The following is a 15,110-nucleotide window of genomic DNA, read 5'->3' on the forward strand; positions in this document are numbered from 1 at the left end:
TCTGTATTAAACCCGATCGATGCCCTCTGCTCTACTCCACTTCGTTTTCCTTTAATATTGGGAAATATTTCTGAAAAATTTATAAATTAGTCCGTCTATTTTTAATGAATTAGGCCTACTGCTGCTCACTCTAGTGAAAAGCACGTTATACAATACAGGCCGTGACCGTGCAATGCTTCGCCTCTTATCTTGCGTCTTTTTGATTCTCGTCTCCGGATTCGTGAAAAATGTTGTCTAATCACTTGAGGAAATATCTCCGAGATCCACCCCAATCAACCAAATACGCAAAAGTCCGCTGAGAGAACTAAAAGAAGTCAGCGAGCGTTGTTGTTATTCCTTTCAGGTGGTTGTCACAAGGCAGGTAATATGGTAAGAACTTAATATACACATTGCCCCTTCAGGATATGAACTGTCAATCACAAGAGGATGACACACATGCGTATGCTGTGTACATTAATGTCGTCACCGGTCTCCATTCTTGAAACAGAAGTACTGCGTAAATAGGTGTTGACAGAGATAAGCGTGTGTTGACGGGGTTCAAGCGCACATCTATTGTCGTTGTCATATCAGTATAGACTTTATCTTGACATCGTAGGCCTACGTATGATGCTACTTGACCCTCATAGACTGTGTTACAACAGGCTTCCAGCCAGGTGACGCAGGGGGTGGGGTGGGGTGGGGTGCCCTTTGGCTGGAAGAGATTCACTCTAAACTATGAGATACGATAGAGTTTCGTATGTCCTAACGTACTGTACATCAAAATTTGATCTAAAGGGGGCAGTTTTACAGATCTCCATTTTGCAATAACTGGGTAGCCTACGTGCCCGATGTTCGTGCATGCAGTGCATTATACTGTATACACAAGAATGTATGTAATCATTGGTTTTTATCTATTAATACAACATTTGGCTGGTATTTACTTTACAGTAAAAGGCGCAGATTACAGATTAAATACATGTATCATGGTTATATAGTATAAGGAAAACTACTTCTCACAACTCTTATCAAAGTGATTCAAGTGCACAACTTACTGATTTATCTAAGACTATAGTGTGATACATTCCACTGGCGATAATAAGGGCGTATTCCTAGAGCTTTTAGATCGATCTATCCCCGCGGGGAGTCTCACTAGATTACTGTCAGATAATCCGGCTTAAATGTCCGTCCCGCTTACTACAAGCTGGGGGTAATTAACTTTCGTGCCCGCTCGGCTGACAGCTATTTAGCGTGAACCCTCAGGGAGTTAGGTCGATCTAAGGTAGATCGATCTCATCTCTGGGAATGGGGTCTAAGACGCAGAAAGTTGAAAATTTACATCGTCCTCTATTATATGTATAATGTTCATAATAATTTTGTCTCTCACATACGCGCACGCAAACGCCCGCACACAGAGTACGGTCTGAGCTGTGAAAAGGTGTGTTGGGAGGGGGGGTCGTATCTACCTCGAAGCAGAGTAATAAATCACTAAGTAAGCAATTGGTAACTTATAACACGTGTTTATGTTGTCACTAGAATTTATAAACAGTTACACTAGTATTCACCATCGTGTGATTTTTAGGCAGCGGAGCGGGAAGCCTGTCCAGGGCGATAAGATTTGTGAAAGAATTTCTGAAACATCTATGGTTTTATTTAAACGGTGTTTGTAATAATCACACGTTTGTTAGATGTAGGTTGTATCGAGATACTTAGTAAGTCCACATTACGAAAAATGTAACTCTGGAAAATCACCCAGGAAAAGCGTCAACGCTATGAAACGGGAGCTCAAGTTATAATTTGATACACAAGCAGCAAGCTGATTGGATTCAAGGAGAGTCTCCATAGCTGGTGTCTATGGGTGCTTTCCCAGAGATTTAGATCGATCTAAAGATTAAGTTTTAGATCGACCCAACTCCCTGGGGGTTCAGGCTAAATTGCAGTCAGCCGAGCGGACACCATAGTTAATTACCCCCTTACAGCTTTTAGTAGGCGGGACAGACGCTTTAGCCGGCCAAGCTGACAGTAATCTAGTGAGACTCCCCACAGGGATAGATCGATCTAAAAATCTATGGAAATGGGGTGTAGGGGAATGGCCTTGGCTAACTAATATGTTTTAATGCTGTTATTCCACTGTTTACTTACATGCTGGGAGAAGAAACCGGCTCATAGCACCTGTTCATTCAGTAATACACCTGTGTAATCCTTAACAAACTAAAATCTGATCAAATTATTGACATTGACAGCTGTTCTGTTGTTTGATTATTTTTAAGTACCAGGAGATGAAAATAAGTTTTGTGTGTTCCACGTGAATTCCTCACCAACCATGTACGAGGGAGATGGCAAACGACACTCTGTTACATCAACAGGTTCAGAGACACCGTCTATTTCAGAAGAAAATATTCTCCATCCCGCAGACAACTGAGAGTTTACACCTGGGTTGTTAGCCAAGGTTCTCAAAGGGGTGGGTGATTGGATGTCATTGTCATCGTCAGTTTTTCTACGTTTATTTTTCATATAGTTGGTGTTGTGATTTGGTGAACTTTTTGAAACAACATCTTCATCAGTAAGGTCAACGCACAGATGTTGTATAATCCTGTCCTGGACATCAGGAACAATCAGTTTTTCTCCTCCATGCGGCAGACTAAAACCCTCCACATCATCATCAACAGTGTTTTCTGATGAGGGCAGTTTTCTTTTTCTTCTTAACCTTCCTCTCTCTAGGAAATTTAAAACACTGCCTTCTGTGTTTTCAGATAAGTCTCTACCATTGGTTTTTTCATTAAGAAAATGAGAGCTCTCTCCTTCACGAGCAGAATTAGTTTCCTTTTTGCTTGTTTCTCTAATAGGGATATGTGAATATTCTCTTTTGGTGTAGGAACAATTTTTCCATATTTCTGCATTTTCATCATTAGGCGAACATCCTTTTATGTTGGACACATGTCTGTCATTTCTGTGTACAGCAGGTGATGTGTCATATTTGTCTGGAAAATGATTTCTTGTGACTTTTTGGGTCCTGTTGAAAGGCAACCATCTGTTAGTCTGTAGATCAAAAGTAGAATGTTCTGTTTTCTTAAGGAGAGAAGTGTTGTCCGCTACTGCAAAATATACAAATAAATAAATATATAAATCATACTGAAACATAAAATGAAATTAGTAATTTGTCCATTATTTGTTTTAACCAAATGTTTAAATTATTTCTTAACTTGAGGCTTTTATCAAATGCATATATTCAAAAGTTTCAAGCCAAAAGAAAACAAGTGCACATACACGAAGATCTTGCTTTCTTCTTTGGTTGAACTTGAAGAAAGGAAAGGATCCGCCGTTGCTTTGCATCAGGAAGACAAGAACTATCTCCACTAGCTTGTGGAAGCTGACATAGAATAAACAAAAAATACGATAAATAAAATAAACTCAAAATCAATATACAGCTCACTTTAAGATCTTACTTTGCTACTGACTGCAGGTACTGGAGGTAGAAAAGGTGAAGCAGAATAAGAACTAAAAACCAACGTAAACTATTACAAAAACCCACTGAACCGCCAGCAATTGTGTCTGCAAGACAAGCACGAGTGTAAATGCGTTCAAGAGTGACTTTGCCAACGTATTGTTAAAATAATCAAGCTTCGAAATTTCTACTTATGGACTCTCTCTCTCTCTCTCTCTCTTTCTCTCTCTCTCTCTCTCTCTCTCCTCCACCTCCTTCCTTTCCCTTTTAACCAAGATGCGAGCGGGCTTAATTAATTTTCGCCATTAATGGCATGTATTAACTGTGAAGAGAGGGTTCAACAAACACAGCGCTTTGTCGAGCTTTTCACTACTCCAGCTTACTAAAATGCTACCGTAGATGAATTCATTCATTAGCCTTTTACCTTATTTTTATCCCTTGTAGTCAGCCATCCGTCCATTTTGGGTTAATGTACCACGAATTCCGCGTCTTCGATTATTCAACGCTATTACGTGAAAACCCTAGTTTTACATTTCCCGCCAACCGCGCCACCTATAGTTATCTTTGGAGAGTTCTTTTCTACATGGAGTCCTGAATGCAACCCGGTTGTAAACACACCTGCAGGTAAGCACATGACTTCGTTAAGTTTTTTTTCCCCGACGAATTGTGGTTCAATATGGTACGCTTGAAATTGCTTATTATTTAAAGGATAATTTAAGGAGTAGTTTATTAGCATTGTTCTTAATACTGGCCTACAAATACGCACTTAACTGCTATAAAATAAAGACATTTCAAAACTTGGATGCGAGGCCAATACGCAGCAGTGTCAACCTTTGGAATTGGGGCAGCAACAAATGATGGTGGCTTAGTTGGAGAGCTTTATCATGGCGCTGTGAAGGACGTTGAAATTATTTTTCGTTCCTAATTTTGTTTGTATATTTATCCTATATTCATATAAATGTTTGCTGGATTAATTGGATTGCCTAATAATTTTAGTGTAATTAAGTTTTTTTAGGCTGACTTAAAACTTTTTTATTGAGAATAAAATACTGAAACTTAACTACATTAATTGTAGCCTGCACTAATTTTGTGCACTGGGCCCAGTTCTCACGTGTGACAGCTAACCTTGTTATAAAACATCTGCATTGTGCTCATGTATGAAAACAGTAGTATTTTGCCTTTTATAAAGTGTTGATCGTTTTATACAGATTAAAGAAATAATAGAAATGGACACATTTAAGAGTACATGTAAATTCTAGAGTATAATCCAGCAACACCACAGTACAAGTGAATGTATTTTCAAAACTTTGTTTGTTTGTTTTTTTCTCACAGATGATCTCACTTTGAGCAATGGCCAGTAGTGGGCATGACAAGACAAGGCAGTATGTGATGAGTGTTGACTTTGGCACCACCATAGTCAGGTGCCATATCTATGACCAGCAGATGTCTGTCAAGGGAGTCAGCAGCAAGAAGGTAAGCCACGCCCCCCAGCTCCAGTTTTCCTACCCCTTCCCTTAAGCCCTCCTTAGCCGCATTCCTGCCTTCTACTACGGCCCTACTCCCTCTCTCTCTCCCTCTCTCTCTCCCTCTCTCCCTCTCTCTCTCTCTGCAAGTTCCCTTTTCCCTGCCCCCCCTACTCTAGCCCTACCTCCTCTCTTTAGCTTTCTCTAGCTGCACTCTAGCCTCCCTGGCCCCCCCTCCCCCCCCCCCCCCCCCCCCCCCCCCCCCCCAAATACAGCGGTCTGCACATATTGTGTGTATAAGCAGTCTCAATAGTTCCCTGCCTGGCAATTACGTGGGCAGATCCAGAAATGTTTTCTGACAGTCTTCCAAATTATCTTTGTTGACCTTCTTCCAACAGAAAAATTAAGATACCCGTCAATGCAAATTTGAAAATCTGACCCCTGAATTATGCCTACTGTCCCTTAATTAAGATGGTCTGAGATTGTTTTCCTCCTCCATATTGATTTTCTAACTTTAAAGAAAATCTGATTTCTACTGTAGGTGGAGCTGTTGCGTCCCAAGCCAGGCTGGTCTGAGATGGACCCAGATATGCTGTGGACCCAGTTTGTAGCTGTGGGAAAGGATGCCATGAGAGGTAAGTTTAGCAGGTAGAATATAAGGAGTTATTTTTCTGTCAATTTACATTTCATTGCACAATAAAAAAAAATTCACCATAACTTCTATGGCACTTTTGTTAAGCTTTCTAAGATGACATATACGTACCTGATGCATAGATTTTCACCCTCATTGTTGATAAGTTGGCCCTACCTCATAGAAATTCTCGCATGTTTTCTAATTGCGTATGACATCAAGCAGTGCCTTCATCCTCATCTTAAAAAAGTTAAAGTACAGTTCATTTCTTATGTACAGAACTCCACATGCATCTCAGTGCAGTTAACATTAAACACCTGGTCATTTTTGACCCTGGTATACACTGGGTGTTGGCAGTCTCACCTCTAAGGCTACTAGTATCTTGAATATGATTTCTATAGGTTCTGATACTCAGGGTGGGGTTCTCTGTTCCAGCTGCTGGTATCACAGATATGATTTCTATAGGTTCTGATACTCAGGGTGGGGTTCTCTGTTCCAGCTGCTGGTATAACAGATATGAATCCTGTAGGTTCTGATACTCAGGGTGGGGTTCTCTGTTCCAGCTGCTGGTATCACAGATATGATTTCTATAGGTTCTGATACTCAGGGTGGGGTTCTCTGTTCCAGCTGCTGGAATCACAGATATGATTTCTATAGGTTCTGATACTCAGGGTGGGGTTCTCTGTTCCAGCTGCTGGAATCACAGCCCAGGATGTGGCAGGATTGGGGATAGCGACACAGAGAGGGACCTTCATGACCTGGGACAGGTTTGTATGCATGCCAGTACGTGTGTGTGAACGTGTCTGCATGTGTGTGTGTGTGTGTGTGTGTGTGTGTGCGTGCACCTGAGGGCATGTATATAAGTGCATGTTTGTGTTTGAGCATGCATATGTGTACCTAATGTGTATTTTTATGTGTGTGTTTGTCTGGTAATATACATTTTTGTACATCTTTGCTTTGTAACAAAATGAGTAAGGCATGGGTAGGAGAACAAGGAGTCAACTCTTTTATTTGCGTTGTTTTCAAGTGAAAAAAGTACCTGTATATATATATATGTCTATTGTTTAAAAAGCTCTTGTAAAACTTCAATTGAACTAAGTATCTTCACCACTGGTTATGCAAACCTGGGTCCTGTCTGACATTATATAATAATTGTGACTGATTTATTGTAGAGAGACAGGGGTCCCATTCCACAATTTTATCACGTGGCAGGACCTAAGGGCGGCTACACTGACCCAGGAGTGGAACCAGTCCTATAAACTGGCAGTAAGCAATGGGGACAGTTTTGCTCCTTTTATTTTGAAATAGTTTGTCTTTCTTTATCAACACATTTAACTGTTTTATGATTAGATTACAGTTTGAGAGCCTGGTTGGCGTGTTTATATTTTAATATTTGTTATTAATTGAGAGATAAACTGTGAAACTGGGTACAGTTAAATGAAACAGTCATTTGTCAATGCATCCTTCTACAAAAACAAAGAGTCATATGCCCCTTCTGGAATTCAAGCTGGCTTCCCTCCCTGTATATCAATAATTTAATGATTATAATTATTTTGTTAGGATTTATTATTGCCTTCTGTCTTCTATAGATTACCTGGGGGTGAAGATTTTTCATTTCTTTGCATATACTGAAATAGATTTATTCGGTTAATAATTGAGACATTGAAACCCACATCTCATTAAATTTTAAAAACATGTGCTGTTTGATTTTATCATAACTGTCTCGCTGACTTCAGAGTGTAGTGAAGATAATTCGTTTCTGGCTCTCATAAATCAAATGGACTTGATTTTTGAAAAATACATCATTGGCTTTTGTAAAGAGTATTTAAATTTATGTCATTAGAAAACATATTGGGGGTGTGAGATCTCAACAATCAGATTGACTGTTTTTCTCACTACAAAATTTATTATTTATGTTCAAGTTTTCTTCTGTTGCTAGTATTATTATTATTATTATTATTATTATTATTATTATTATTATTATTTTTAGTAGTAGTAGTAGTATCATTATTATTTTCTTCTTCTTTCTCTTCTTCTTCTTATGTTATTATTATTATTATTATTTAATTATTTAATTTTATGTTATTTTCATTTATTTATTTATTTTTTTTATTTTTTTTTTTTTTTGCTTCTTACCTATCATGCATTCCAGGCATTCAATGGTGGATCAAAGTTTTTGTTCACAGTTTCCAGGAATAGAAGGTATCTGGCAGCAAGTATCGTCAAGTTTCGAGCAAATTTTGTAAGTAAATTTGACAGATTATCACCCATTTATATACCATGTCACATCTGACAGTCACACCTAACACACTGTCACACCCAACACACTGTCAAACCTACCACACTGTCAACAGTCTTACAATGTATATTTATATTTATATGTATATCTATATTGTGCAATCTTTGAAAAAACAATTGCTAAGTAATGTTTATAGATTCTTGAATTACTAATATTTTCCACAAGCAGTATTTAATATGACAAAGTAGCAGTAAATTGTTTTGATAATGAGGTTATAATTTTGTATCCACAGGTGTCCATGAGACTGCTATGGATGTTACTGAACAACATGGAGGTAGGCCAAGTCAATGTGCTCATCAAGTCATTACTGATAACATGACTTGATATACTCACTTAGCGGCCTTGTCAATGTGTTGATAATTGTATGTAGATAGGTATGCTGATGATATGATTAAATATGGAAGTTAACCCAGATAAGTAGAATTGTTTACTGTTTGTATCGCAGATTAGAATTTTTGTCCATGATTTAAATGCAGCATTGTAAATAAAATAGCGCATCCAGAGCTATTTTCTGACAGTCTTCCAAATTATCTTTGTTGATCCATCCTCCAAATTTGACTGTCTTCTGACAGAAAAATTAGAAACCCTTCATATATCAATGTAAACTTGAAAATCTGACCGTCTTTTGGAAGACCAAGAAGACAGCTTCAATCCTCCCCTGGACCGACTCACATGAATTTCGTACAATCACATACTGAATACTGAGTTTGTTTGTTTTTTTTTTGTTTTTTTCATAATCTGTTGACATATCAGATGCAGCGCCGAGCAGAGGAAGGTCAACTGATGTTCGGGACCATAGAAACCTGGTTGTTATGGAAGATGACTGGAGGGGAAGTGTTTGCCACAGACTACTCCAATGCCAGCTCCACTGGCTTGTATGACCCTTTCATAGTAAGTTATTATTATTATTATTATTTTTTTTTTTTTTTCATTTTTCTTTAGCCTGAGTATCAGTGCCTTCCAGCTTCATCATTGTTTTATTTTTTTTTCATATTACTTTAATGCTTTTTGTGGTGTGTACATTTGGCAGCTTTGCTGCCTTGTTTTCAGACTACTGTACTAGCCTTTCAAATTAGACATTCAACTTGCATTGTTAAGTCTACAGAACAAACTGATTTTAGAAACATAATTATAATAATTATAATTATTATAAATAATTATAAGGTCATTATTGATTATTAAAATAACATATTTTATTTTAATCCTCTAGTTGGAATGGAGCACAGCTCTTTTCACGTTGCTAGGCATTCCCATGTCCATTGTGCCAGAGGTCAAGGACACAAGGTAAGGTCAAGGTCATGTTCAGGTCAAGTGGGGCACAGTTTTTGGCTTTAGATAAGCAGAATTCAAAGTAGAAAAAAATACTAATTAAGTTAAAATGAATTTTTTTTAGTAATACCTCAGATTACCACAGCTAGTGCATGTTCAGAAATTGTATGAAAAGTTTCAAATTTCAATGTGTTCAGGAATTATTCTAATTGAAACATGTAGATATTATATTAAGACAGATGTACATGTAGCTTTTTTGTTTTTTTTTTTTTTTTAATATTTAATATATTTATTTCGCTTTGAAGGTTCTTCATTCTGAGTATAAAAGTGAATGGTGACAGTTGGTCCAGTATGTGATATTTTTTTAAATGCTGTATCAAAAAAAATGAAAGCAAAATTCATTCACGGAAAACCAAAAATAATGAGACTAAATATTATTTTTGATTGCAGTTTATCATATTATTTGGTTTTCATTTTAGTTATCACTTTGGTGACAGTCTTCCTGAAGTATTTGGGGCCTCCATTCCAATTACAAGTTTGGTAGGTACAGCACGTGGTCGGCTTCACTCAACAGAACATGTAATTGTCCTATAGAATGCTTTTTGTCACATAGGAAATGTTGTTATAAACAGGCTGTATGTATTTTACATGATCTAGATTTTATGTATTGTACCTAGGCACAGTAATTGCTAACCAGCCACAATCTAAATTGACAAATAATGAAAATAAATACACTGGAGAAGAAAGAAAAATAAGATTATTTTAGTATTCAAAAATATCAGAAAAGTTAGTTGTATTAGAAGATGTTGTTCAGCATATTGTTAAGTTTGTTATCAGTATTAGTGATACTGACATTGATGCGTGAAATAGTGTATAAATTCATTATTATTATTATTATTATTATTTTTATAGGATCTGATGAGTTCATTTATAATATAATTATTTTGAAAAACAAGGTAATTTTGCACAATTCTGTTTGGCAGGTAGCAGATCAGCAGAGCGCCATGTTTGCAGAGTGTTGTTATGACGTTGGAGATGTAAAGGTTACTCTGGGAACCAGTCTTTTCTTTAACCTGAATACGGGGAATAAGCCTCACGCTTCAGTAGCAGGTGCTTGTAGTTTATATAATATAATAATTTTAATATCTTGAAATCGGTCAGATAACCTGAACGTGGGGAATAAACCACACGCTTCAGTAGCAGGTGCTTGTAGTTTATTTACTAGAGTAATATAAATGTCTTGAAATCAGTCTTTTCTTTAACCTGAATGCAAGAAATATTTAATTGACAAGCTTCAGATGCAGGTGAAGTAGACAAAATGTATATGTATAATGTATATATGCTTCTGGAACCGGCATTTTTTTTGCCTTTACACATATAAGCCACATATGCTTGAGTTGTAGATATGACAATATTAGAGACTGAGAGAAAAACATTTTTATGTGGCATGAATATGGAGGAAATCACATAATTATCCCAATATACTTCTGCTAAGAAGATATATGGATGTATATATGACAATAGGGGGTCATTGAGTAATAATGCTCTCAATGGAAAAATCCCATCTTTGGCCGCAATCAAAACAGTCAACGAACTAATTTTCATTTATGAGCCAACTATCTACCGGAAGTCTGCGAATTAAATATGTTTGACCCACTTAAATACTTGTTGTGTATTCTCCACTGGGAATCCATTCAGTGTGTGTGAGGGGATCAGATGGCAAGCTTTTAAGTGGGCCGCCTCATTTGATCCGCGGGCTAGCTAGTCCGTTATTGTGAATACAGCCTGTCTGAGATTGTTAAGCAATCCCCTTTTTTAATACATATAATAATAATTTGTTAGTAATATTGTGTGCGAAACTACAATGCAAGGTAGTCCTTGCAGTGTTTTTGTTTCTTTTTTCTTTTCATTTATAGTGATTTAGGAGTATGTCTTTTTCCCTGCAGATTATTTTTTAACTGCTGTATTGGCATTATATGTATATGTGTAAGTAACTAAATTTGTTACCGTACTCATATCAATGGCATAGGAAGAGACTTCGGCACTAAGTTGTGTTGTTGTAGGTCTCTACCCTGTGATTGGCTGGAAAATCAAGGACGAAGTTGTCTACTTGGCGGAGGGGTGCGCTGGAGACACGGGCACCTGTGTGGAATGGGCGCAGTCAATAGGTACGTGCACATTAAGATAAAAACACACAATGAGAGTTGAGTTTATACGCAGACACAAGCTTTTTCCATGGAAAAGTGGAATCAAGCATGTTTTAATTTAATTCTGATGTATCAGTTTTAATTCAATCACCCAGAGGAAAAACATTGAGAAATGTCTGTCACTAATTAAAATTGTGCAGTTTCCAGGACACTGACTTTTCCTTAATTATTCCTTCCATTTCAGGTCTATTTGAAGATGTCTCCAGCCTTGCCCAAATAGCACAGTCAGTGCAAGGTAGAGATACTGCAGTTGTTCTAAGCACACTAGTCCAGGGTTTTTTCACCTGGAAAAGAAAAACCTCACAAGAATTTTTATTTCTAAATATTCTTCCTTAAACATAAGCAGATTGATATTATTCTTTCAAGTTTAAACTAAGCAGGTATCACTTTTGGAAACGACATGATTGAATTACTTTTTCGGAAATAAGGAATTATTTGTGTGTATTTTGTTGATGTTTCTTCCTTTTTGGTGTCTATATATTTTCCCACTTTGCTGTCTAGTTTATATTTCAACCTAAGACTAAGCAGTGTATTACCTGTAGGACATTCTGAGAGACCTTAAGCAGAAGTTTTGTATATTCTCTCTGTTGCAGACACAGGAGGAGTGTACTTTGTGCCTGCCTTCAATGGTCTACAGGTGAGGAGTGTGTTTAAAAGGTGTAAACCACATGTTCATTAGTTATGACTAATCTGATGTGACTTTGCATATAAGGTTGATATGATGATTATGAAATTGTGTCAGAAGTCTCCAGTTAATGAGGACTACACTTAGACTATCCCTTACTGGCCCCAACCAATGATGACTACAGTTAAAATATCCCTTACAGGCCCCAATCAATGATGAAGACAGTATAAGTATCCCTTACAGGCCCCAGTCCATGATGACGACAGTTTTATTATCCCTTACAGGCCCCAATCCATGTTGACTACAGTTTTAATATCCCTTACAGGCCCCAATCAATGATGACTATGCGTGTACATTAATGCTGGGGATGACCAGAAAGACGACCAAGGCCCATATGATACGGGCGATACTGGAGTCTCTGGCCTTCAGGTTCAAACTGCTGTACGAAACTGCTCTCACAGAAACCAAGTTACCTTTTAATCTTATCAGGTAGGGAGAAATAAGATGCAAATGGGATATTACAATAAAAAAGAAGAAAAAAATTAATGCTGAATTTCAGTCTATTACCTGAGAAGATCATAACCATTAACAAAAACAGTGCATGCAATGTTTTATTTTATTTTTAGTTTTAAATTTTATTTTGTGCCTTATTTCTTTATGTCATTATAAAGACAACAACCATGAGAACAATATGGTAAGCATGTCTAGAAAAATTCATTTCAGACAAAATTAAGCACCTTTTATCTCATAATGTAAATACCATAATTTAGAGCACAAGAAAGCCTTATATTCCAAAACTATGCGACTATGAATGGTGTTGTGCACATAAGATAACACAGGAGAAAGATGATATATCTTTTGGTAGACTGTTCACCAAATAAATTTAGCCATTTTTAAATCAAAATGTATCTGCAGATCATCTTTCCCGTGGTCCAAAATATATATATAATTTGAATTGCAGAGCAGACGGAGGGGTCAGTAATAACGACTTTGTTCTCCAAGTAATGGCAGATATCATTAACCAAAAGATAGAGAGGCCAAGTCAGACGGACATGACATCCCTTGGGGCGGCGTACCTGGCAGGTTTGTCAGCAGGTGAGTGACTGTGGACCATATTACAGCAAGGCCCCCAGAGGTCAGGGGTGGATCCAGAGATTTTTTCTGACTGTCTTCCAAATTATTTTTGTTGATCCATCCTCCATTTTTGACCGTCTTCTAACAGAAAAAAAAACAATTATAAAAACCATCAGTGTAAATTTGAAAATCTGACCAACTTCCAGAGGACCCAGAAGATAGCCTCAATCTGCCCCGGGAGATAGCTAGGGTGTTTGGGGGGAGGTGGAGTTCAAAAATGGGCTTTATCAATTGTCCGAAGGTTTACTGGTCCATAGGTTTGATAGTCCGAATTAGTGCGTGAATTAGGTGTATAGTGTACTGGCAATAAAGTGAATTTCAACAAAGGCACAATGCCGCACATGCATACGATGTATTTGACCAGTAAACCTTCCCACCAATGCTCCTGTGGATTAATGAGATGCCCAGATCAAAAAAATTGCCCTTTTTGTCAGAAATGGTACAATCAGAAGCAAAAAAAATAAAGAAAAATTAATTTAAGATTCCTGTTGCCTTTTCCTAAGTTGGGTGACATAAATAACTGACATTTTTCAGGAATAAGGATCTACTATATTGAAATTTGCTTGCAGGTGACTGATATCTGGACTCTTGATCCTTTTGATGCTGTCTGTTTGTTTTCCTACAATTTATTGACTTATTAATTTGTTTATTGCTCCAATTGATAGCAGCATTTGTTAATGCTTTAATGTCTCAACTTGGGTTCAGATTAGGTGAATTGGAAAGAAAAACTCACATTAACTGTCATCGTTCTATTGTTTGCAGGTGTTTGGAAAAATAAGGAAGAATTCAAGAAAGCAAGAAATGTTAACAGAGTTTTCACACCTCAAGGCACTTGGAATGTGTATAAAGATATTGTTTCTGAATGGGAAAGAGCTGTTAGGAGATCAGGACACTGGTACAGGTAGCAGTTCAACCATAGGTGGCAGCACCATGGATGATCCAGGACAACTATAGGTGGCAGCACCATATGGCTGGGCTCAGGACTATAACCAAATAAATGTTTTCTTGAGAAAAAAGTGATTATTTTGAAGGGAAGATTCTGGTTGTGTATTAAACCTATGCAGCAATAGTTGATGGAAAAACAATTCTGATTATCATCCCAAGATGTGTATATCAGAACACTGTTTTGCAGTTTTTATTATTATTATTTTTTTTAATTTTATAAACAGGGTGTAACTGGTCATGCTTGAAAGCATTCAAGTTTCATACAGATTGTTTGTCTTACAGAATGCAAACACTGATATTTAGTCCCCTTTACCAGGCCCACAGTGAGGATTACCTCCCAGAAAACACTGAACATCATCATAAGGTTACCATAATGCTTTTTGGCTATGTTTTGTTATACTCTGTGTTTGCTGGGTTTCCTCTTGATATTGCTCCATCTATTCAATGGTTTAGCGCATTTCTGTTCTGTGAAATTTGCAAAAAAAAAAAAAATAAAATTACATCATTGCCCAGCTTGTCTCTGGTAGATACAGTAAGTTTGTGCCAGCTTTGTGCTTATTTATTACCTCTGCCTAGGAGGTTATGTTTTCACCCCTGTTTGTTTGTCTGTCTTTCTGTCTGTCTGTCATCAACATAACTCAAAAAGTTATGGACCAATATTGATGAAATTTTCAGGAATTGTCAGAAGTGGGCCAAGGAACAGATGATAAGTTTTTGGTGGTGATTCGGATCAATAATCAATCAATAATCAATAATCAAAAATATCGAAAATTTAGGGGTGAAACCGCATTGGATGCAGACTTTGCTGCCTTGGCGGAGGTCTGCGCTCTCTGAGTGCTTTTCTAGTTTATTCATTTATTTATTTTAATTTATTTAAAAATTTAATTTTTTTAGTTTAATTTTAATTATTTAATTATTTGTTTTTTTTTATTTATTTATCTTTTACTATCTAAAATATTGGTGCAAATTAATGAACATTGAGTTTAGTGTACGTCATTATCTCAATCAGAATCATATATATTTTTACAAACAAGCAGAAAGTTATTTTCCTTTGGCAATGATATTGCAAAGTTAAATCATATCTCTTACCTGAATAAAGAGTGCTCCTGTTTAAAA

At 36.9% G+C, this 15,110-nt stretch overlaps 2 protein-coding genes across 5 annotated transcripts; one reads left to right on the forward strand and one right to left on the reverse strand.

Moving 5' to 3' along the window:
- Positions 1-879: 879 nt before the first annotated feature.
- Positions 880-3,979, reverse strand: LOC106160221 (uncharacterized). Its single transcript, XM_013536757.2, has 3 exons — positions 3,846-3,979; positions 3,244-3,346; positions 880-3,071 (listed from the first exon to the last, which is right to left on the reverse strand). The coding sequence occupies exons 1-3, from the start codon at positions 3,879-3,881 to the stop codon at positions 2,242-2,244; spliced, it is 969 nt and encodes a 322-aa protein (XP_013392211.2). The 5' UTR covers positions 3,882-3,979; the 3' UTR covers positions 880-2,241.
- On the forward strand, positions 3,873-15,110 carry LOC106174176 (glycerol kinase 5). 4 transcript variants are annotated; one of them, XM_086997230.1, is made up of 17 exons: positions 3,873-4,045; positions 4,754-4,894; positions 5,426-5,519; positions 6,207-6,282; positions 6,688-6,781; positions 7,668-7,757; positions 8,047-8,088; positions 8,568-8,705; positions 9,025-9,098; positions 9,563-9,662; positions 10,067-10,193; positions 11,147-11,251; positions 11,475-11,525; positions 11,884-11,927; positions 12,241-12,404; positions 12,877-13,010; positions 13,812-15,110. In XM_086997230.1, exons 2-17 carry the CDS (start codon positions 4,772-4,774, stop codon positions 13,952-13,954), a joined length of 1,599 nt encoding a protein of 532 aa, XP_086853356.1. In that variant the 5' UTR covers positions 3,873-4,045; positions 4,754-4,771; the 3' UTR covers positions 13,955-15,110. The 4 variants fall into 4 exon arrangements, with proteins under 4 accessions (XP_086853356.1, XP_013411073.2, XP_086853358.1 ...); XM_013555619.2 differs by having other exon boundaries at positions 9,563-9,623; XM_086997232.1 differs by lacking the exon at positions 3,873-4,045 and adding an exon at positions 4,054-4,100.

The sequence above is a fragment of the Lingula anatina genome, chromosome 10 (genome assembly GCF_051362555.1).
Source record: "Lingula anatina isolate TDL-2025a chromosome 10, LinAna3.0, whole genome shotgun sequence".
In the NCBI taxonomy this organism is placed as follows: domain Eukaryota; kingdom Metazoa; phylum Brachiopoda; class Lingulata; order Lingulida; family Lingulidae; genus Lingula; species Lingula anatina.